At 37.2% G+C, this 23,059-nt stretch overlaps 1 protein-coding gene across 1 annotated transcript in view; it reads left to right on the forward strand.

The window, feature by feature from the left end:
- The window catches only part of prkcba (protein kinase C, beta a), a 47,615-nt gene that overhangs the window by 5,106 nt on the left and 19,450 nt on the right, over window positions 1-23,059 (forward strand). The window contains 3 exon segments of the mRNA XM_072657746.1: window positions 14,576-14,658; window positions 16,722-16,833; window positions 19,081-19,209. Coding sequence (XP_072513847.1) covers window positions 14,576-14,658; window positions 16,722-16,833; window positions 19,081-19,209 — 324 coding nt within the window.

Here is a 23,059-nt window from a genome sequence, read left to right on the forward strand (position 1 = left end):
GGGAAAGGGGGATTCAGGGAAATGTGACTGCTGGGTACAGTGCTTTCAGTTAAACTGAGGCGCATAGGGATGCACATAGTTCAGCACTCCACTTCTGCATGGGCATGAGTGGCCGGGTCAGTGACCTGATTGCTCAGCTGATCGTACAGTGTAACATGGTGCAATACATGTTGCTCTTGCTCTCCTAGAGCTTCAATGATAGTCTTAGTCATTGTTCGCCTCTCTTAGCCCATTAACATGGTCGCGCCGAGTGCATTTCCGCAAAGCTAGAGCGATTTCTTTGATGTTTAACTCTTGAAAATCTGTTTAAAAGAACCTAATTAACATGATTGATTATTGACCACAGATGCAGTCGATCAGCACCAGCCTCCAGGCTCTCATCTACGTAAATACAAGCCCAACAGCTTCACAAATCTTTCACAAAGCTACACAACGTTTTTTGATAGACCTTAATGAGAATTTGAGGCCAAATGAATGTGATTGGTTGTTGATCTGATGTGCTGATGTGTGCTTTTTTAGTTTGTTTTAGTTTAGAACGAGAAGCTAGGCTACCTTGTGAAAATGGTGAAAAGATCAGATGGGTAAAGGCTGGATTATTCTCCACTGGATAATCTGGGATGTTCAACTGGGATACCTTTTCACGATTGATTCCTTTACAGTGGCCCAAACATTAAGCTAATGCAGGTAGATTTAGTCCATGAGAAATATCAGATACCTGCATTGGTCCAAAGTTCTCAAATTTGTTCCTTAATAGCTTGTACCTTTTGTAGACCCTTAAATTTACTGCCATATTCTCCAGTTCCAGTTCCAGAGGGCAGCTTCCCCAGCTGCCCAAATGTACCCATTAAACCTAGTACTTAACAGATAAGTTGAAGCAGGTGTGCTTGAGCAGTGAACTCATCAGACTGGGCTGGACTCTGGTCATCCAGGTCTGAAACTGAATAACACTGGTACAGGTTCCAGACTCATCTACGTGAATACAAGCCCAAAAGCTTCACAAATCTCTCACAAAGCTACACAAAGTTTTTTGATAGACCTTATTTGAGAAGTTCAAGTCAAATGAATGTGATTGGTTGTTGATCTGATGTGCTGATGTGTGCTTTTTGTAGTTTGTTTTTAGTTTAGAAGAAGAGATGCTTGGCTACCTATCTCATTTCCCTAAATATACGCCCCCAAAAATGGCTTTCAGTCCGTCTCTTAAAACACCTCCAGATCTTCATTTGTTTGGTGCAGAAAAAGTGGTTTAGAAGATAGTATGACTTACTATAAATCTTCTAGTGTAAGCCATAAAGTATTAACACACAGCAGAACAGTAGGACAGCTATTTTGAATAACTGTGTCCATATTAGCTTAAATGTTAGCTTAAAAAGTCGATGCTGTTTTACTATGTAGTTTTACTGCATGTTTCCATATGTTTTCTGATGGATTCTTGATGCAAATAAATGACTTTTTAAAGCATGAATCCACGTCCACAATGTTTGTCAGGAAGTTTAGAAGCACACATCAGATATGAGACATGTAGGTTTGTTAAAACCTGTTAAAATAGGGGTTCTGCAATAAACCTACATCAATCATACTAAACTAAATATCCATAAACGACCATAAATATCCATAAACGGCTATAAATACCATAAATATTCATAAATGGACATACATACCATAAATATCCATAAACGGCTATAAATACCATAAATATCCATAAATGGACATACATACCATAAATATCCATAAATGGCCATAAATATCCAAAAATATCCATAAATGGACATACATACCATAAATATCCATAAATGGCCATAAATATCCATAAATGGACATGCATACCATAAATATCCATAAACGACCATAAATACCATAAATATCCATAAATGGACATAAATGGCATAAATATCCATAAATATCCAGAAAAGACCATGAATACCATAATTATCCATAAACTTTTTTATTTTTATTTTATTTTTTTACTTGGCATTATGTATTAACAGGAATATCACAGTCTTTGATATCTTAATGTTGCCTTCATAAAATGTTAAAGTCCTCTACTGCCCTTAAGCTGCAAGAGAAATTATATATATATATATATATATATGTCTTTAACATTAGCATTAGAACTGGGTTTTGTTGTAAAAACCACCCGTTTAAAGCTAACTGTCTTAGCCAGTGGTCTTAAACATCATGTTTTGTGGTTTGCAGTGTCCTGAACTCTAGTTTGGAATAATGTTAAGCAAACTGTAAAGCAGCCTGTGATCTTGAGATCTCATCTGTAAAGTAAAGCACAAGAGACAACACCTTTTTATAGTCAGTGGCTTCTTTAAATATCCCTCTTTGAAGCCAGTCATGCTCCCAGCTAACATACTATGCAAGCCAAATATTATTACAGTGTCCTGTAACTCTAACTGTGACCACTTATCAAATAAGTAAGAGCAATGCATTTGACTACCAAAGAACTGGCCAGCATCAAATTTCACATTCTCTTTTGGTTTTTTTTTTTTTGGTTTTTCCAGATAAGGCCTTGGGAAAGCTTGATGCTAAAGCTGCAGCTGTATAGTAGATGTTAGGTAATAAGTAGAGCTGGTATACAGTATGTAATAAGTTAAATAATAATAATAATAATAAATAAGTAATGGGATCAAAAATTGACACCACAACAACTCTACATGTGTGATTTTCCTATGTGACGGCCTGCACAGTAGTTGCGGCAGCCTTTTTCACACTTCTAGCACTAAGTGTTGGTATTTGGGGGAGCTTTTTATTGCTATTCTATGATGTTTTTCAGTGTGACCACAGTGTTGCCAAATGCATTTTGTACATATTGGGATGGAATGACCTAGTGCAATGTTTTTTTTATTTGGTTTGTTTAATTTTGAAAAACTCTGGTCCCTTTATTTTTTTACATAGTGGAATACAAGGTTGGAGGTTAAAGCAAGGATGCCTAAAGCCTAGTGCAGTGGTTTCTAGCTTGTTAACTAGCTGACTAGCTGGAATAGCTGGTATATTGGGAACTGTATTGGAGCTTGGAGATGTTTAACTGCGCTTCCTTGTGAGACCAAACTAGAGTTCGATTCTCTGGTGGAAGAAGCACACGACACTACATCATCATACAGGGCAAGACTCCAAATCCTCAGTTCTCCTACCTGTGTTACATCGTTCAAATCCACATATCCACAAATGCTATGTGGATTTGATCGTTAGTGGAAACCTATGATGGATGAAGTATTTACTGAACTCCAGAAGAGCAGGATGTAAAGGCTTCCTTCAGGTCCTTCTCATGGGTTGGCGGTCGTTGATTGCAATGTTGTGTGTTCCCCCTATACTACAGGACCAGTGTTGAGCACTGAGAGCAATATTCCCCACTGGATAATCTGGGATGTTCAACTGGGACACCTTTTCACTATTGTTGAGGGGACAGGGAAAAAAAATCGGCCTCAAAATCGGGTCTTTTATCCTTAACAGTGGCCCAAACATTAAGCTAATGCAGGTAGATTTAGTCCATGAGAAATATCAGATACCTGCATTGGTCCAAAGTTCTCAAATTGGTGCTCTAATGGCTTGTAGACCCTTAAATTCACTGCCATATTTTCCAGTTTCCAGACTCATCTACGTAAATACAAGCCCGACAGCGTCACAAATCTCTCACAAAGCTACATAAGTTCTTAGAAAGACCTTATTTGAGAATTTGAAGTGAAATGAATGTGATTGGTTGTCGATCTGATGTGCTGATGTGTGCTTTTTTAGTTTGTTTTTAGTTTAGAATGAGAAGCTAGGCTACCTTGTGAAAATGGTGAAAAGATCAGATGGGTAAAGGCTGGATTATTCTCCACTGGATAATCTGGGATGTTCAACTGGGATACCTTTTCATGATTGATTCCTTTACAGTGGCCCAAACATTAAGCTAATGCAGGTAGATTTAGTCCTTGAGAAATATCAGATACCTGCATTGGTCCAAAGTTCTCAAATTGGTTCCTTAATAGCTTGTACCTTTTGTAGACCCTTAAATTCACTGCCATATTCTCCAGTTCCAGTTCCAGAGGGCAGCTTCCCCAGCTGCCCAAATGTACCCATTAAACCTAGTACTTAACAGATAAGTTGAAGCAGGTGTGTTTGAGCAGTGAATTCATCAGACTGGGCTGGCCTCTGGTCATCCAGGTCTGAAATTGAATAACACTGGTACAGTTGTATGCAAAGGTTTAGACACTTCTCTTCAAATAACTATTAATAATTTGCTGACTTTCTAAGTGAGTTTAAAGCACAGTTGTCATTTATTTGCTGAAATGTTTAACATATTGTGAAAAACAATGAAACCTAAGATGTCATAACTTTACATAACTGTACATGACACACTTTAATGCCCATTATTTATACTACACTTATCGAATAAATAGCAGCTATGTATTAAAATAACATAAAATGTGTACCGTTAACTAACAAAATGTCATTTTGGATCCTAAATCTTTGCACACAACTGTATACTGTCACGAATGGCTTTTTTTGGACTGCTCAAAGATTCTCCTACACATGTTATATTAGCATTAGAGTAGAATAGTGATGACAGTAATACAATCCAATATCTCAAATATCACAACGTTGGCAAATCTTGCACATATTTTTAAACAGCTTGTAAAATGAGACTGGTCTTGCTTTATGTATAAAACTGGTCACTTTGCATGACGGGGGTTGGTGTCAGTCTAGATCTAGTAGGAGGCCTCCTACTGTGTCTGGGTCTCAAAATGTCATGGCCTCCATTATAGGACCAATATGATATAAACTGGTAACTGCTTTGCATGTTATTTATATATGCATGTATTATCAACGTCATGGAAATCTCATCTCTGCCTAATGACAGTGTTCCTATCTTTGAGTGGAATTGGTCCAATAATCATTAATATTTTACACAATGGTGGACAAAAACTAAAATCAGTCAAAAATATGAAAACTGAGAAAATTCAGATACAAGGTTTTGCATTGCAGCGGAAACATAATGCAAAGTCCTGATGACTGTCATAGGCCCAAGACTACACCGTTCCATCTACTTCTCTTTTCTTACAAGTAGTCCTCCCCAGGGGAGAGCAGTCACACAAAGTGACAGTGAGTCGGTAAGACACACTCAAATGAGCCCTGAGCAAAAGAGTCCATTTATCACGGGCTTTCCTCTGTCTGGGGTATTCCTGACTCACTGCATTAGCTACCTCATGCCTGCAATCAAAGTCAAACAGCTTCAGCGGAATTGTTAATTCAACTCTTACTTGTCATTAAGCTGGACTGAGTTAACGAATGTCTGGGTTTAGAGGTGGTGGTGAGTGTTGCCTGCCTCTAAAACTCAACCTCTAAAACTCAACCTCTAAAACTCAACCTCCAAAACTCAACCTCCAAAACTCAGCCTCCAAAACTCAACCTCTAAAACTCAACCTCTAAAACTCAACCTCCAAAACTCAGCCTCCAAAACAACCTCTAAAACTCAGCCTCCAAAACTCAGCCTCTAAAACTCAACCTCCAAAACTCAACCTCCAAAACTCAACCTCCAAAACTCAGCCTCCAAAACTCAGCCTCCAAAACTCAACCTCCAAAACTCAGCCTCTAAAACTCAACCTCCAAAACTCAACCTCCAAAACTCAGCCTCCAAAACTCAGCCTCCAAAACTCAGCCTCCAAAACAACCTCTAAAACTCAGCCTCCAAAACTCAGCCTCCAAAACTCAGCCTCCAAAACTCAAATTCCAAAACTCAGCCTCCAAAATTCAACCTCCAAAACTCAGCCTCCAAAACTCAGCCTCCAAAACTCAACCTCCAAAACTCAGCCTCCAAAACTCAACCTCCAAAACTCAACCTCCAAAACTCAGCCTCCAAAACTCAGCCTCCAAAATTCAACCTCCAAAACTCAGCCTCCAAAACTCAGCCTCCAAAACTCAGCCTCTAAAACTCAACCTCCAAAACTCAGCCTCCAAAACTCAGCCTCCAAAACTCAGCCTCCAAAACAACCTCTAAAACTCAGCCTCCAAAACTCAGCCTCTAAAACTCAACCTCCAAAACTCAACCTCCAAAACTCAGCCTCCAAAACTCAACCTCCAAAACTCAACCTCCAAAACTCAGCCTCCAAAACTCAGCCTCCAAAACTCAGCCTCCAAAACTCAGCCTCTAAAACTCAACCTCCAAAACTCAACCTCCAAAACTCAGCCTCCAAAACTCAGCCTCCAAAACAACCTCTAAAACTCAGCCTCCAAAACTCAGCCTCCAAAACTCAGCCTCCAAAACTCAAATTCCAAAACTCAAATTCCAAAACTCAGCCTCCAAAACTCAGCCTCCAAAACTCAGCCTCCAAAACTCAACCTCCAAAACTCAGCCTCCAAAACTCAACCTCCAAAACTCAACCTCCAAAACTCAGCCTCCAAAACTCAGCCTCCAAAACTCAACCTCCAAAACTCAGCCTCTAAAACTCAACCTCCAAAACTCAACCTCCAAAACTCAGCCTCCAAAACTCAGCCTCCAAAACTCAGCCTCCAAAACAACCTCTAAAACTCAGCCTCCAAAACTCAGCCTCCAAAACTCAGCCTCCAAAACTCAAATTCCAAAACTCAGCCTCCAAAATTCAACCTCCAAAACTCAGCCTCCAAAACTCAGCCTCCAAAACTCAGCCTCCAAAACTCAGCCTCCAAAACTCAACCTCCAATGAGGTAATTTCATAAATTTCATAAATTTGTCAAATTATCAGACTTTGAATTTAAATCATTGGCGTTTAATAATTGTAAACATTTTATTTACAGCATCATTAGTCCTGGGTAAATGGAGCTAAAAACAGTTATAACCCCCCCAGGTGTATAATATTGTTTTTGTTTTTTGTTTTTTCATCAGGGTATTTTAACAGAATGAAAATAATTATTATATATTATATAAGCTTTAGAATATTAAAAAAAACATTATTATAGTAAACATTTTTGGATATGTTATATATGGATATTGGATTGAGTATTTATTATCACTACATACAATTATATTTATAATGATCTATAACTGAATAAAATGTTGTATATTATTTATTGTGAAAATGTCATTGAAGCATAATAATTATTTTATATTTAATCATTTTTCTAGACTCAGTTTCCTACAAATGATTTGAAAACTGTGAGGGTGCATAAGATAAACTATAAAAATAATTTCACACCAGTTTGTTTAAATCGTGTAAATGAGCAGTTAGTGCTGTTTATAAAAAGATCAATAGTTTGTGTTATTTTGATTGAAAAGCTGTGAGGTTATATGAAGATTTCTTATCTTTACATGTTCTGTGACTTCTGAGGAAGATGAAATTGGGTAGATCTTCATTTGCATGGTACACTTAATCTATCTGTCTTGATGATAAGTGCTGTGAGGTGGAGGTGCAAGGCTTATTCTTTAAAATGCAAGTGTGTGTGTGTGTGTGTGTGTGTGTGTGTGCGAAAGACTGGATGTTATACTTGTCATTTAGAGGAGTGGGTGGTTCTACCCTGTTTAACCCTTAGGTCTTGTTGCTAGGCAACAGCTGACAGATTGCTGTGGAAATCTCTTGGAATGGGTTTCTGGAAGACGAGCGAGGACGAGCGAGAGCGAGCGAGAGCGCGAGAGAGAGAGAAAGTGAAATACTGACTTTGAAGAGGGACACGCAGTCCTGCTGACTGTTATCAGCCTCGTCTTTTCGCTCGGTCGTTGTAAATGTCAGGACATTTCTGAGTCTGGAATGTGTTTGAAATATGTGTGTGTGTGTGTGTGTGTGTGTGTGTGTGTGTGTGTGTGTGTGTGTGAAGCTTGAGGTGCTGCATGTTTCGTGACTCACCCTTCTGGAAGCTGTTTAGGTTATGTGTGTGTGTGTGTGTGTGTGTGTGTGTGTGTGTCTTCTTAGTTAATAGCTACCCTCCATGCCTTCTCTGCTTGTCTTCCTCCGGCCTCTTAGGTCCTCTAGGCTCTTCAGCAGAAACCAACATGTGTGCACACGCATGTGTTCGAGTTGTCACAATACACACATTGGCCAGCACACGCCCAGATTCCCTCACTGGCTGCGAAGCTGTTCAAACTCATGCATAATTTGTTGGGCGCTGCATATTTAATAATATACTAAATTATTCGTGTCTGAGTTTTCCCAGCGATTTCAGGCCCTTTAGTCACTAAAACGTCAAGTCTTGTTCTGGGGCTGGTAGATCGTCTGCTCTTCCCGTCTTGGGAGCCAGATCAGTGTCGCCGGTTCTCAGTCGTATAGAACTGCACTGACAAGAGATAGTCCAAAGATAGTCCAAGTCCAAATATCATTTCTGTCATTTTTCGTTATGAAATTGGACGAATATTCTACGATTATTCAACGCAAGCAGCTGGACTTTGAAAAGAAAAGCAAATAATAAATAAACAATAATAATAAAAAAAATAAATCATTCATGTCAAGTGTTTTCAGGTAGTCAAGTCAGATTTCTTTGTATAGCTGTTTTACAACTGTTGTCGTCACAAAGCAGCTTTACATAATTAGTAATTAATAAAAGACAGAAAAAAAGAAATAACATAAGAAGACATGAAGGATCAAAGACCCCCAGTGAGCCCCAACGGTGACAGTGGCAAGGAGAACCTCCCTCAGAGCTGGAGGAAGAAACCTTGGGAGGAACCAAGACTCACAAGGGGGACCCGACCCGTCCTCCTCTGATCAGAACTATTTATTAATTATTGATAAACGTTACCAAATCAGATCAAACAGATAGTTAATAGTGGTGATATTAATATTAATAGTGGCAGATAGTTACATTTAGAGTCCATTTAGGTTTTAACATGGTCATTAAACAGGTAGCAGTGGTAGGAGGGTGTGCCGCTGGTCTGGTATGGGTGGTGGTGGGTGGGGGGCCTGATGGTCGGACTGGTAGGTGGCAGCTGGTCTGACGCAGGTAGAGGGGACCTCAGCGGGCAGTCTTCCAGCAGGTCGGGCTGGGTGGCCAGCGAGAGGTAGTTCTGAAGGTAGCAGCTTCCTCAATGTTTTAATGGAATTTAGCAATGCCAGTACGACATAACAACGGAACAACGGAGGCCAAATTTAGGTCTGAAAAAGGAAGCAAACGTCCTGAGGGAAATGCTTGTAGGGTGGCTAGAAAGGCAAAATCCCTCGTTTGCCTGCGAAAGACCATCAGGTAGATGTAGCCGACTCTGGAGTGGTGGTGCTCTGCTTTACTGTGCAGCAACATCTCAATGTCAGACATGTGATTTCAGTGATTTCAGAGCTTTTAGTTTATAAAACATCTGTCTTTCCATCTTGGAAGCCAGATCAGCATGGCCTATTTCCGGTGATAGGGTAAACATACTAAACATAAGCTTACCAAAATGTATTACAGCATTTGTAGAGCACAAGCCATTAATTCCAGCACGAAAAGTGATGTTAAAATGAATTATTAATCTCGCGTATAATAACATTAAACCTAATTGAACTGCTTTTGTAATCTGAAGTGCTTAATGGATGCACTTTAGAACTTTTAAACACACCTTGTTCCAAATATGCCTTATACAGTATATTAAAATGGGTGTGTTTTTTTTTTTTAAATCATACCTAGAAATAATTTAAATACATTTTGTTTGAAGGTAAAGAACCAATAGGAAGAACCAAACCACTAGAAATCAACAAACCATATCAATCCACTTAAACATTTAATTCCTCTGGTTTGCCAAGGAACCACATAAACAATGCTAGGTTATATATGGCCATGCAGACTATAGATATTTAAGGATTTGTGTGTGTGTGTGTGTGTGTGTGTGTGTGTTACTCTACTGTCAATCCCATTTTTATGTGGATGTAAACTTTATTTACAATTTATTTTTGTTTTCGATTTTGTCATTTTAAGGCTGAGAAAATACTTAATTGATTTTTGAAGATATCAATGATCAGTGATTATATATTATTTATTTATTATAATTTTTAGTTAGTATATAGTGTATATATAGTATAAAGTATATAGTAATTAGCTTAATAGACATGTTTACCCTACAGAACTATATGCTGCAAAACATATAATAAGTATTTCCAGTTGTAAATATCTAATTCCTCATTATGAAATTGTGAAAGAACACGATGCGGTTATTCAACTTATATGTGCCTTTATAGATATAGATTTAAAAATCTTATTGTTTTGGTAGATGCATGAATGTACTCGTTTTAAAACAATGCAGATCATTTTGCTATTTAAAAAAAAAAAAAAATGTTTGAAATAAAAATCTAAATTATCCAGAAACAAGACAATTAGTCAATATTGTTTAATGTGTCTAGAAAGAAGTTACATAAATGTATGTATGTATGTATTAAAATCTTAATATTAGATATAGCAACTGGATTTAATAGAATATCATTTACTGTACTGTACAGTTATGGCCAGAGGTTTACATACATTTCGTGAAATTAGCGACAACATCTTTTAATTTGGAACATTAAGGGGGGTCTGAATTAATACAACATATATATAAATAAAGAATAAATGTTTGTTTAAATGTTGTTGTTTTTGAGCCATCTACAAGCTTCTGGAAGAATCCGGGTCTATATATTGGACTTTGGGAAGGCTGAAGGCCATTGCATGGGTTAATGTTAGCCTGCTTCATCCATTCCACAACCACCTTTACTGTGTGTTTGGGATCAGTTTTGTCCAGGTTTTCCCACTGGCTGATGGTTTAAGGTTTAAGACTGACTAATCCTAGGTAGATCTCCTTGTTCAGTATTCCACCCACTTTGTGCAATCTACTAATCTTCTAAGTTCCACTGGCAGCAAAACAGCCCCAAAGCATGATCTTTGTCTTATCTGACTATACCACCTTCCTCCAGAAGACATTTTTCCTTGTCTACATGGTCAACTGCAAACTTTAGTCAAGCTCTAGTCAAGAGCTCACTCCATAGTGATGTACAACTCAACTTTGATTGTAGACTGTGACACTAGTGTTCATGGCAGGCTTGTGATTTGGTGGTCCTTGGGTTGTTCCTGGCCATCCAAACCTATTTACTTTTTTGTTGAGAGTGGCAATTTGGGTCTTCTTCCAGGCTTTGAAGAAGTGGGTGGCTACATCTCCCAATAACTTGTACTGGACTACAATGTAGCTCCGAGAGACATTTCTGACTGCTGTATTGAGTGTTGGTCAATCCAATCAGTGGGCACAGAGAAGCTACCAGCTATAGTCATGATCACTCATAGCAATATGAAAGACTTTGACCATGACAGGTTAAGATATTTTTGAACGTTCAGCACCACTGCATTAATAATCTAAGTGGGGGGTTCTTTAAATATATATATATATATATATATGTAAATAATAATGTAAAGAAAATTAGAATATTTATCAGAACATCACATTCTCTCGACTTCTCCTTGGGACTCCAGCCACACGAATCCTCTCTTCCTCCACTCGACTTCATAAAGTCCATATTTTATTAACCCAGCCCTCCAGGCAAGCAATTAAGAGGCTGTCACTTGCTGTCACATTAGCTATCATGGTGGTAACATTAATGTAACATTAAATGGAAGTCAGTGCAATGAGTTCTACGTCCAGCAGGCCCTGGATCAGGGTGTTGTGGATACTGGGTGGATATTTGACCATGTTTAGCTGGTCTGTTGCTCTACACTCTACATGGCCTGACTGAAATACTGAAAAATGAATAATGCGTTCCTTGAGAACTCCCAGCAGAACAGCAGATTGGCTGTTCACTGATAGTTCGCTAGGCTAAAGGAACAGTTTGGCATAAAGTCAAACGAACATGATTCACCACGGTTCCTGGATGCTGTCGATCAGCAATCAACAATTCAGTTCTGTGGAGGAGTTTATTTCTATGTTTATTGGCTAAAGTAAGCCATACCGTTTTCTTCTAAATCACGATGTTTTAGGTGGGTTGAGGGATGCTTTTGGGCCTGTATTTACACAGATGAGGTTGGTGAAACCCTTTTTTTCTTAGCCTTGTTAGCCTAGCTAACAGTTATAAGCTAAAGCGTCAAAGATCTTGATTTTTGAAATATATATATTTTTTGCCTATTTCCTATTCCTTTTATGTGGCTAGCTAGCATCTTGTGTGCCTGAAGTTACATATGTTAAAATAAATAAACCAATCAAGATATAAATTATTATTATTATTATTATTATTATTATTCATTTTTAAAGAATTCTTTGCAGGACTTTTCTGGTAAAATGTAGAAACATTTTTAAAGACTTTTATCAGAGGTTTTCCTTGTATATAAGGAGCCAATTTAACCACTTATAGAGCAATTTATGTATTTTGAATTTTTGAAGTTGTTATGGTCAGTGGCATTGGTCAAGTTCGGACACCAAAATGATGGTGTTAACTTTCTGTTACAGTGTATATTTAAGTGAGTATTAAGTTGAGTTTATCTACAAAACATATAACGTTAAAATGCGACATTCTTTTAAACATTTTAAGCAAGATTTGTGTATTTATTTTTGTTTTGGACAGTTGCAAAAGTTTGGACATCCCAAGAGATTTGAGCTCTCGGACCGTTTTCCAAGTTCTCAGACCATGATTATCTGATCGGAGCTATGATTTGTTTACAGTCATTGTTCGGAAAGGTCAGATGATGCAAATTTCACAAAACTTTTAAAAATGCTCTCTATAAAATAAACTTCTCAAGCCTTGTCCCAACCATCCTCTTAGCAGTTATCTAGCACTCAGAAAATTGAAATGCATACATTTAATATAACTATTAATATAACTAAGTACTTAAAGTGTTTACACTATAATATCAGGAGCAAACATAAAATAATGGTCTAATCATGGGGTCTCCAAGCAAATGTCTAGCACTTAGAAAATTAACATTTTTGATGCCCACAAAGCAGGGAAAGGGGAAGAAGATAGCACAACATTTTCAGGTTGTCGTTTTCCCAGTTCTTAATGTAATTAAGAAGTTGCAGTTAACAGAAACAGTGGAGGTCAAGTTGAGAACTACTGCTTTTACTAAAGAACCCTTGAAGAAACCCTTCAATATTTCGGTGTTTATTTCGCCAGACCTGCAAAAGAATCCGAATCTGAGGCAACTTAAAAACAAAAAATCTAGAACTCCAGAAGCCCTAAAGTTCACTGTATTGCGCATCAGTGTGTGCCGTTATAGTCATTCATAATACAAGACAAAGAAAGAGGCATTGAGAAAGACCCTCAGTGATGCAATCACATTCGAGCTTTGCAAAATGCAACCCACTTCCTGCTTATTTCACAACCCCGCTACTGAACTGCTTTGGCCCTGACAGTTAAAAGTACAGGGTGTCAAATTTTACATGTTAAAGATTGGTGCAACATAAATCACTCGATGATTTGAATGCGAGTCCCTGGCCACCATTTGTAATCAAAGCTTTTGTTGTTGTTCTTCCAGGAGCTTTTCGACAGCCCCACCCCAAACTGTCTCACGTTACATTTTGGGAAAAGTTCTACAGAACAAAGGCAGCGGGTTTTACTTGTATAAACACCAATATTTTTTCAATAGGGCTTTTAATTTAACCCTCAACATCTTTGCAGTGCAGGTGTGGTTTGTAGACTACTGTTTTTAACCTCCCCCCCCCTTCCGATGTATGAATTACATATTTAATATAACTATAACTAATAACATAATTAAGTATGCACAGCGTCAGGAGCAAGTATACAATAAGGGTGTAATCAATCAGAGAAGACCTTGACGTTAGATACAAACAAACCTTGATACTTCCACACAAATCCTGCCAGAGATCTTATTCAGTTGTTACCCATGATTGGACCCTGATTTTTTATTTGCTCCTAACCTTCAGTTTCACATTCTGTGAAGCGTAAACACTGTGAGTACTTAGTTAAGTGTAATTGTTACATGGGAGGAGGGAAGACAGTTAAAAACAATAGTGACAAGCGAGGTAGTCGGCCCAGTGACGAGCGAGGTAGTCGGCCCAGAGACGAGCGAGGTAGTCGGCCCAGAGACGAGCGAGGTAGTCGGAAGACCTTGCTTGTCCATGGAGGGAGTACCTCGTTTGTTCTTGAAATGATACCTCACTCATCACTGGGCTGACTACCTCATTTGTCACTGAGAGTCTATTGACTTGAGGCACTACATTTTGCAAGGAGCCTTCTGAGAGGTGCATTTGGCCCCGTCAGTGGGACACAACCGGATTAATCTCTGGTGATGTGATGAGTATTTAAGTTGTGTGACGTATAAATTGCAAGTATGAGCCTATTTTACAACCCTGTTATTTAACCTCTAAATGAAACAAACTGATTGTCTTTTAATAGAGGGCTTGTTATTAATAAAAATATTGGTCGGTTTACTTCACTGAGACGTCCCATAGCTGCATAACAAAGCCTAGGTTAGCTTAGAATTATTACTGGGCTAGTTTTGCAGTCTTGGTTTTGCAGTCTTGGCTCGCTTCACCTGGTCAGCTAGCATTAGATTCTAGCTCTCTTTTTAGCCCCTTTCCATATTTTCCTGAAGTAGTCGTTGCATTTAGCCTCAATAGGCTTTTGTGTATATATATATATATATATATATATATATATATATATATATATATATATATATATATATATATAGGCCTATATATGTATATATTTATGTATGATAAACAATCTCTCTCTCTCTCTTTCAGTGTGTTGTTTTGTGGTGCATAAACGCTGCCATGAGTTCGTCACTTTCTCCTGCCCAGGAGCCGACAAGGGGCCTGCATCAGATGTAAGTCTATCTCTTTCTTCTTCATAGTAAAATCCACTTCCTGCAACTAATACATACACACACACACACACACACACACTCCCCCATTACTTGTTAGGCATCTTCTATCACCATATGAATGTTGCTGTGTTTTACGCCAACGCCAAACGTTAACCTTTTACATCCCCAGTAGCCCTGAAATCACTGACCGACCGGAAACCTTCATAAAAACGCATCATAAATAAATACATAAAGAATATCTGGGGTTGGCCGAGCAGTATTTATGGGTACACAGAGATGAAGTCAGGTTTCAATAACACTGGCTTTTTACTGTACGTTTATCGTGTACTGTACTCTGACTATATGGTAGCTGTTCTTGCAGTACATACACTAATATCATGCATGCCCACATAGACACACACACACACATGGGGAGGGATCTCTCTCACTCTCTCTATCTTCTCTAATGTCTATTTATATCTTAGCTTCCTCCCAACATGTGAGCGCACTCACACTCGCGATCAAAAAAAAAAAAAAAAAAAGAAGAAGAAGAAGAAGAAGAAGAAAAAAAAGACATTTCCTGAGTGCGGCTGTATCTGCGCGAGGCAGCCAATCGTATCAGCCAGTCTCAAAACTGGGCATGTAGTTTTACAACTTCAGAGGATCACACAAGCATCACAGCGGCCCATTTGCATAAGCAGCTCGGGCCCGCCGGCTCCTGCGTGGCAACAGGTCAGCGGTGAGATGCGAGGCCCTGATTGGCCGCGCCGTGCATAGTAGCGCGATTCTGTGTAGGATGATGTCCGTGAGGTTGCTGTCACTCTCACTTAGCCAACTTGCACTCCGGCTGACTCCAGACGGTAACAGGAACGGGAGCTGCTGTCTTACTGATCAGACTCCGAACTTTGACTCTTAGCTTGTTGAGCAGAGAGGGCAGAAAGCACGAGGAATGCTTGCTGATGGAGTTAATGGAGTTAATAAGAGTGAGAGGCCTGATAATTTAACCTTTGATCGACTCACACAAGCCCCTGTAATGTCTAATATATATATATATATATATATATATATATATATATATATATATACACAAACCTCCTGACCTCCAGACAAACCTCCTACTGATTTTAGAAGAAACGCAGGCCGAGCAGGTGTCTTCAAACTTTTGGACATATATATAAAATACACTGTATGTCCAAAAGTTTGAAGACACCTGCTCGGCCTGCGTTTCTTCTAAAATCAGTAGGAGGTTTGTCTCTGGTTTTACTACAGAAAACACTTCTAATCAGCCCTTTTATGGGAGGAATTCGGTATCTGTGGATGATTGCTTGGGTCAGACGTCCATATTTGTATGATGTTTAACACCAAGAAATGTTTGTTGAACTCTGTAGAAGTTTTTTTTATTATATATATATATATTTTTATTTTATATATATATATATATATAATGTACTGTATGTCTTTCTGTTTCTGTGAATAGTTAACGCTAGGTACACCATTTTAGCCTTAATTATCAAGTTTGACAAATAAACACAAATTGGAAGAATGGAAGTGGAGAAGGCTGCTCTCCAACCCTAATCCACCCCACCTCATCCATGTTGAAACTTGCAGGAGGGGAAGATCTCCAAGAGGAGGGTTGGGGTTTTTTTACTAAAAGAAGCTCATTTCACAAAAGCCACATAACTTAAGGCAAATGTTCAGGACTGTCCATTAGGAATGTCCCCAAGGTCTTCACCCACTGGACAGACTTAACTTTTCCTGATTTGTGAAAAACCCGTTAGAACTCTCCAAACCTTCGCTTAAAACTCTGGACATAAAAAAAAGGTGGTGGTGGTTGTTTTTTGTGTTTGTTTGTTTTTTAGTTATATTTATACATATTAATAATTATTATAATCAATTATAGTTCGTTCAAATTTTTGGAACATTTTAGATTTCAGGAAACCAATGGATCCATGCATTTCTATCGTTTTACACTCCTAGTGTACGCTATTGATTCATCAGAATTTCATCTGTGTATTTCTATATTTTTTCACTTTCTGAACAGCCGCCATGAACACAGATTGAAGCTTTTTTGGTGTGTTTTACAGGACCCCCGCAGTAAACACAAATTTAAGGTACACACATACTCCAGTCCCACGTTCTGTGACCACTGTGGATCCCTGCTTTATGGACTTATACACCAGGGGATGAAATGTGACAGTAAGTACACCTACAAAAATAGATGCACCCACTCACACAGAGCTGCCAAATACAATTACTAAACCCACAACTACCTTCCAGTGCAGAATCTGCATACAGTGCTCTCTAGTGGCTAATGGCGTGGTATTGCAGGGGGTATCACATTGTCTCAGTGTGTGTATATATAAATATATATAAATAATTGTACGTAAAAGGTACTAAGAAATTCAAAATTAGGTTGAAATGTGAAAGGTCCTACTTTTTACTCACATTACTGATGATAAAATTTGATTTGAAGTTCTTTGTTGTATATTTAAAAAGATTCCGGCAGCTGTATGGACCGATAGAAATGCTCCGAAATTACTTGGAATAATCCATTTTTCACATTGTCCTCCATTGAAAGTTAAGAAGGTTTTTCCCTTCTGTAAAGTTGTAAAGTTTGGAGTTACTGGAAATACTTTGTCAGAGCACACAGTGACAAACGTAATTCATTGGGGAGCTAATTTGCATTTTACAGCTTTCTTCACTAACGATTAACCAATATCGTGTGGCCTTCATATTTAATATTTTGATTTATGTCAGAAAGTCATTATGAATGGACAAATAGAAATGTTTCAAAATAACTTGGAATAAAAAAAATTATTGACTTTTTGGTTGTTGTTTTTTTATTATTCCTAAAAGGCCACTTTACAGGATTTACAAGGTTTTGTTAGAAAAAGAATATGAGTATAAGAAATATACAGTTTTGTGCAAAGGTCTTCAGCCCTACCCAACCCTGATTAGTTTTGTCTGGGGAGGTTTTGCAATTTGAGTGATTACAGAACCTCTGAATTGGGATCTTTAATAGTTAATCCAGAATAAATCTGCAATATCTGTATTTTATATTATTTATATATATATATATATATATACATATAATATATAGTATACTATATACAAGACTATACGTGTCTAGTAGCTTGTTCAAATCAATCTCATGATGCTATAATAACAAAACCCACTAATAGACAGAAGAAAACTGAGCTATCCAAGTTAAAAATAATGTTAAACTGAATCGACACGGTTCCTTTATTATCAGTTTCATCATCAGACAACTGGACACTTTTGATAATGGCCTGAAAAGAGTGAGAAAGTATCTATAGTATCTTAAAGCACCTTTTACAAACCAAAATAAGATTTCTGCTTATTCGGTCACTAAGCTCACTTCACTATGCTAATGCTATGCTATAAGTATGGGAAGTTAGTTTTTATTTTTATTCATTTCTTTTTTAACCTTTTTTAACCAGTCTTAACATTTAACGTGAATGCCTGGCTGTGGTGTTTCGGTCTAGGTTGTCAGAGGTATTGAAATTATATGGACAGGTTGTCCTGTTCAAGTAGGCCAGTCAGATTCATTAACGGACCTCCTCTGCTAAAGCAAATGCAGCTTGATTCGGGCTTTGGGCACCCAAGCAAATTATTTTAAACCATTTTAATTGGAAAAGAGTGTATTTCCACCTGTGAAAACACCACGTGTTACTTTTGAGTATTGGTAAAAGTATTTTATTTTGAAAATATTTAAGAAAATGTTTAAATCCAAAGATTTATTTGGATATTGATCAAGATTTTGTCCCAGATTTCTTCCTGATGCCCCGAATTTAACCACTGTACTCTTGAAAATAAAGGTGCTATGAAGAAATCTTTGAGTGATAGAACCATCATCATTTTTAATTCTAACAAGAATAATTTTTTTTTATATATTTATATTTCATATTTGTGAAGAACCTTTTAAAAGTTGAAAAAAGTCCATGTAAAGGTTCTTTACTAATTTAAAGGTTCTTCACACTCAAATCTCTTTTACATAAATGGTTCTTTACGGAACTCAAATGATTCTACCATCAAATCAATCAAAGATCCCTTTGTTATATTATTTTTATACTCAATTAAGCACAGATTAGCCAAACCTGCTATTGGATGACTACAACTACTGTGATACTGTAGGCATTGCAGATTTGCACATTTGTATAATTTTTTACTAGAATTAATTATGATTATTTTAATGTTATTTGTATTTATTCTATTTTTAGCTGAACAGATAAACGGCTACTGCACAGACATCTTTTAATAGCCATTGAAATGCCATTTTCCCCAAGTGTATTTAATCAGAGGTCTATTTTAGGTGTACGTGTGAATGTTTTTAAGGGGGGGGGGGTATGTATGTGTGAGGAAGGAAAGAGAGGTGTCATATGTAAATGTATGTATTTGAATGTGTTTGTGTGTTTTTTGCAGACTGCATGATGAATATTCATAAGCGATGTGTGACCAACGTCCCCAGTCTGTGTGGGACGGATCACACGGAAAGGAGAGGACGACTGCTTATCAGCGCCGATATTGTAGATGGCACCCTTACCGTGACCAGTGAGTGCTCCTTGATTCATCTACAGAGTGAAAATATAAGATTTCTGAACCCTAGTTTAGGGGTTTAAATGTTTTTTTTATGGAAATAAAAGGGTTCTTCTACCAAATCAGCCAAAGATCCCCTTGTTACCACATTTGTTATATTATTGTTCTACTCCAGATTAGCCAAATCCAGCTTGAAATGATAAATTTATGCAAATATTTTTTGATAAACAGTGGTTAATCATTTTGCACCTGACTTACGAATCCCATTTAGGTAATGCCTTAAATTATACGTTGATCTAAAAGCTACAGCTGTGAGGCTAATGAGGCGAACAACTGATGGCTGTCTATAGCCACCAATCATCACATGCCTGAATCATCACATACTCGTAAACACGAATAGTCTTGCTTATACAATTTCTGAGAGAGGTCTGATATATAAATGCTCATAAGTGCAGATATTATTCTTTACGAGGTTAAAGGGGGAACTCCAGCCAGCATGAATAATGCAGCTATCATCACATCTGCTGTAAACATGTCTGCTCACCTCCTACACGGGGCCCCAATGGCCTCTAACATTACTACAGCAGAGCTAAACGGTGTAGTGTTGGCATTCGAGGTACAGCACTTTTTTTATTTCTTCTTCTTTTCATTGGTTTTAATGGTTGCATGATGTTACACAAGGCATTCTGGGTATTGTAGTAAACCTGAGGGGTGTTTATTAAAGCAGTACTATGTGTACAAGAGCATGTCCACATGCTGGAGCATTTTTATTACTCATTTCTTTACTAATTATAGAAAATATTAGCAGTATTTTGGCCTTATGGCCAGCATTGTTTTAAATGATTGCACTTTTATCAGATTGACTGCTATGATCTCGGTGTGTAATCGCGATGCCTCAAGATGAGGTCTCTTCCCACAGCTGGCATTCAGTGGTTCTGCCATATTGCCACGAACCTAAGTGCTTTGCATAAGGGCATGACGGCAGTCCTCAGAAGAAGTTCTCCAGTATAACCTCAATTATCAGCACTTTTCTCACTTTTCTATTTGTCACATTGTGTAAAACATGCCTGTCCCTGTTATAGCCAGTCCTAGCCATTATTGTTGACATTTCCAAATAATGTATAGTACTTTTTTTTTGTACACAACCTTTCATGTGGAATCACTTGCGCTGTTAACTTTTTTGATGATTTTATACATTTCTAATACAATTCAATAGACTTCATACAGTGTACCTTTATATATGGCAAAAGATCACATGTATGCACTGTATCTGCCTCGATATTTAAGTAAAAAATTATTAATAAAAAATTATTAATATTGGAAAGTAATTTAAATATAACTTTATGTTCTATAGCTGTGTAGTTCTCGTTTTATAGTTCTACTAATGATTACATTAAATACGGTGAAGTTGCAATGGATCAGCATATCCAAAATTATTTTATTCAACTAAATCTGTTTGAGATTGTTGAAAATCTTTAATGAGCGCCATCCCTGTAACACCGCCACCCTTGAACATCAATAGATTTATCAATCAAATTATTCAATTAAAAAATATATATATAAGCTGATTTGATTGCTAAATCTATTGATGTTCATGGGTGGTAATGATTATATGCAATTATAAATATACAGTAAATGTTGATAACATCACTGCTAATATTGATAACAGGGATGGCGCTCATTGACATTTTCAACAATATCAAACAAAAATTTAATTAAATAATAAAATAATTTCAGATATGCTCATCCATTGCAACTTCACCATATTTAATGTAATCATTAGTAGAACAATAAAAAGCTATAGAAAATGAAAACTACACAGCTACAGAATATAAAGTTATATTTAATTTATTTATCATTTTATTATATCATTTACTTTCCAGTATTGATTTTTTTTAGAAACTTAAATATAAAGGCAGATACAGTGCATACATGCAATCTTTTGCCATATATAAAAGCCCACTGTATAAAGTCTGTTGCATTAATTGTATTAATATATATATATATTAATATTAAATATATATATATATTTTTTTTTAAATACAGTAACCTCCCAGACTACAGTAACAAGACTCTCCTAATCAATTAATAACAGTGATGTTAGCTGTGTGTGTGTTTGTGTGTTTGTGTGTGTGTGTGTGTGTGTGTGTGTGTGTGTGTGTGTGTGTATATGTGTGAATTCGTCAAGTGTGGGCGCTTACAATGTGCTCTAAACGAGTGTGTGCTTTACAGAGCTACTTTAGCCTGGGGTTGAAAACAGACTCCTCTAAAAACGCATCATGAGATCAATTAGCCAACGATCGCCCCACATCTCTCCCTCTAACACACACAGACACACACACACACAGTTCAGTGTATAGTGGTCTCTTCATACGCATCAATTGTCCCCTGTGTTGTATTAGATTCAGTGAGGTATGCCTGAGCTGCATAGAGCTGCCTGGTATTGATGTCCACAACCTACGATGGCCAGTTTTCTGGAGCTAGAGAAACGAATCAGGGGTCAGCTTAGGGGTCAATAAGCAGCCTACAGATGGGAACGGTTTTGATCATAACAGTTACCTCACAGCTTCATAGGGTTTGTCTGAAGTGTGAAATTAAGCACTTAAAAACTAAGAACACTGAAATTCTTGGCATTGTTACCTAATGTTTGTTTCTTTCCATCAGATTTAACAGAATTAAGTACTGATTAGCCAGACCAGGTGTTGGAAGCCCACTACTTGCTGCATTAATGTCATTTGTATTTATTAGTATCTATATTTTTTATTATTTGATTTTTTTTTTTTGATTGATTTTCTTTACTGCCATTTTAATAAAAAAACAAACAATTTAAGGAGATTTTTGTTTCTAAATATACATTTTAATATTCATTCTAACACATAGTAATGCTTAAAAAATGTAGAATCACTGTTCGGATAATAACACTGTTCGTTTTCACTAATATAACACCAGTCTGATGGCAGATAAATTTATAAAATGACTATAATGTAGTCAGGTCCGAAATTATTTGGACAGCAAGACCATTTTTGTAGTTATGCCCCACATACACCACCTTAACATTTGATTTGAAATGAGTGTCATCATTGTTATCAATACTAGCAGTGATGTTCTCAACATGTACTGTATATTTATAATCTGTATATAATCGTCACCACCTGTGAACATCAATAGATTTATCAATCAAATCAGCTTATATATATATATATATAGGTAAATCTTAAGATTAATGTTAAGATGATGTTTCCCCCCCAGAATACAGTAATCTTCCAGACTAAAGTAACAAGATTAGTACCTTCGTTTAGAATTTCTGAGGCCCTCACATTCATTTACCTGGAGAATTTATATCAGACTATCAGAAGTGGCTTTAACAGTGAACATCCCACATCAGCTCTCTTGTCTTAATAATAATTTTGGGAGATATTTGCCCCACATACACCACCTTAATAGATTTGAAATGAAGCAGTCAGGTTGTGATTTGAAGTGTAGACGTTCAGCTTTGATTCAAGGGATTTAGCTACAATATTGCAATACTGCATTTAGGAATCCCAGCCATTGCTGATTACGTGGTCCCTCCGTTTTTCACAGGCGCAAAAGTAACTTGTAAGTATCTTGTTTGCCTTATTTAGAGACACAATGACAAAGATCGTCACTGTCCGAATACTTGCAAAATGACTGCAATATGTTTGTTTTATGCAACTTCACAAGTTTTAAATAATCAGTAGGAGATATAAGTAGTCTTCTCACAGTATGAGCACAGATGTAGCTGTAGAACATCAAGAATGAAGTTATAAGAATAAATGCCCAGAATGCCAACTAATTCAGAAGTGATGATCAAAAAGGACTGTAAACATCATAAATATATAGTATA

This window comes from Salminus brasiliensis, chromosome 15 (assembly GCF_030463535.1).
Source record: "Salminus brasiliensis chromosome 15, fSalBra1.hap2, whole genome shotgun sequence".
NCBI classification, from domain to species: Eukaryota; Metazoa; Chordata; class Actinopteri; order Characiformes; family Bryconidae; genus Salminus; species Salminus brasiliensis.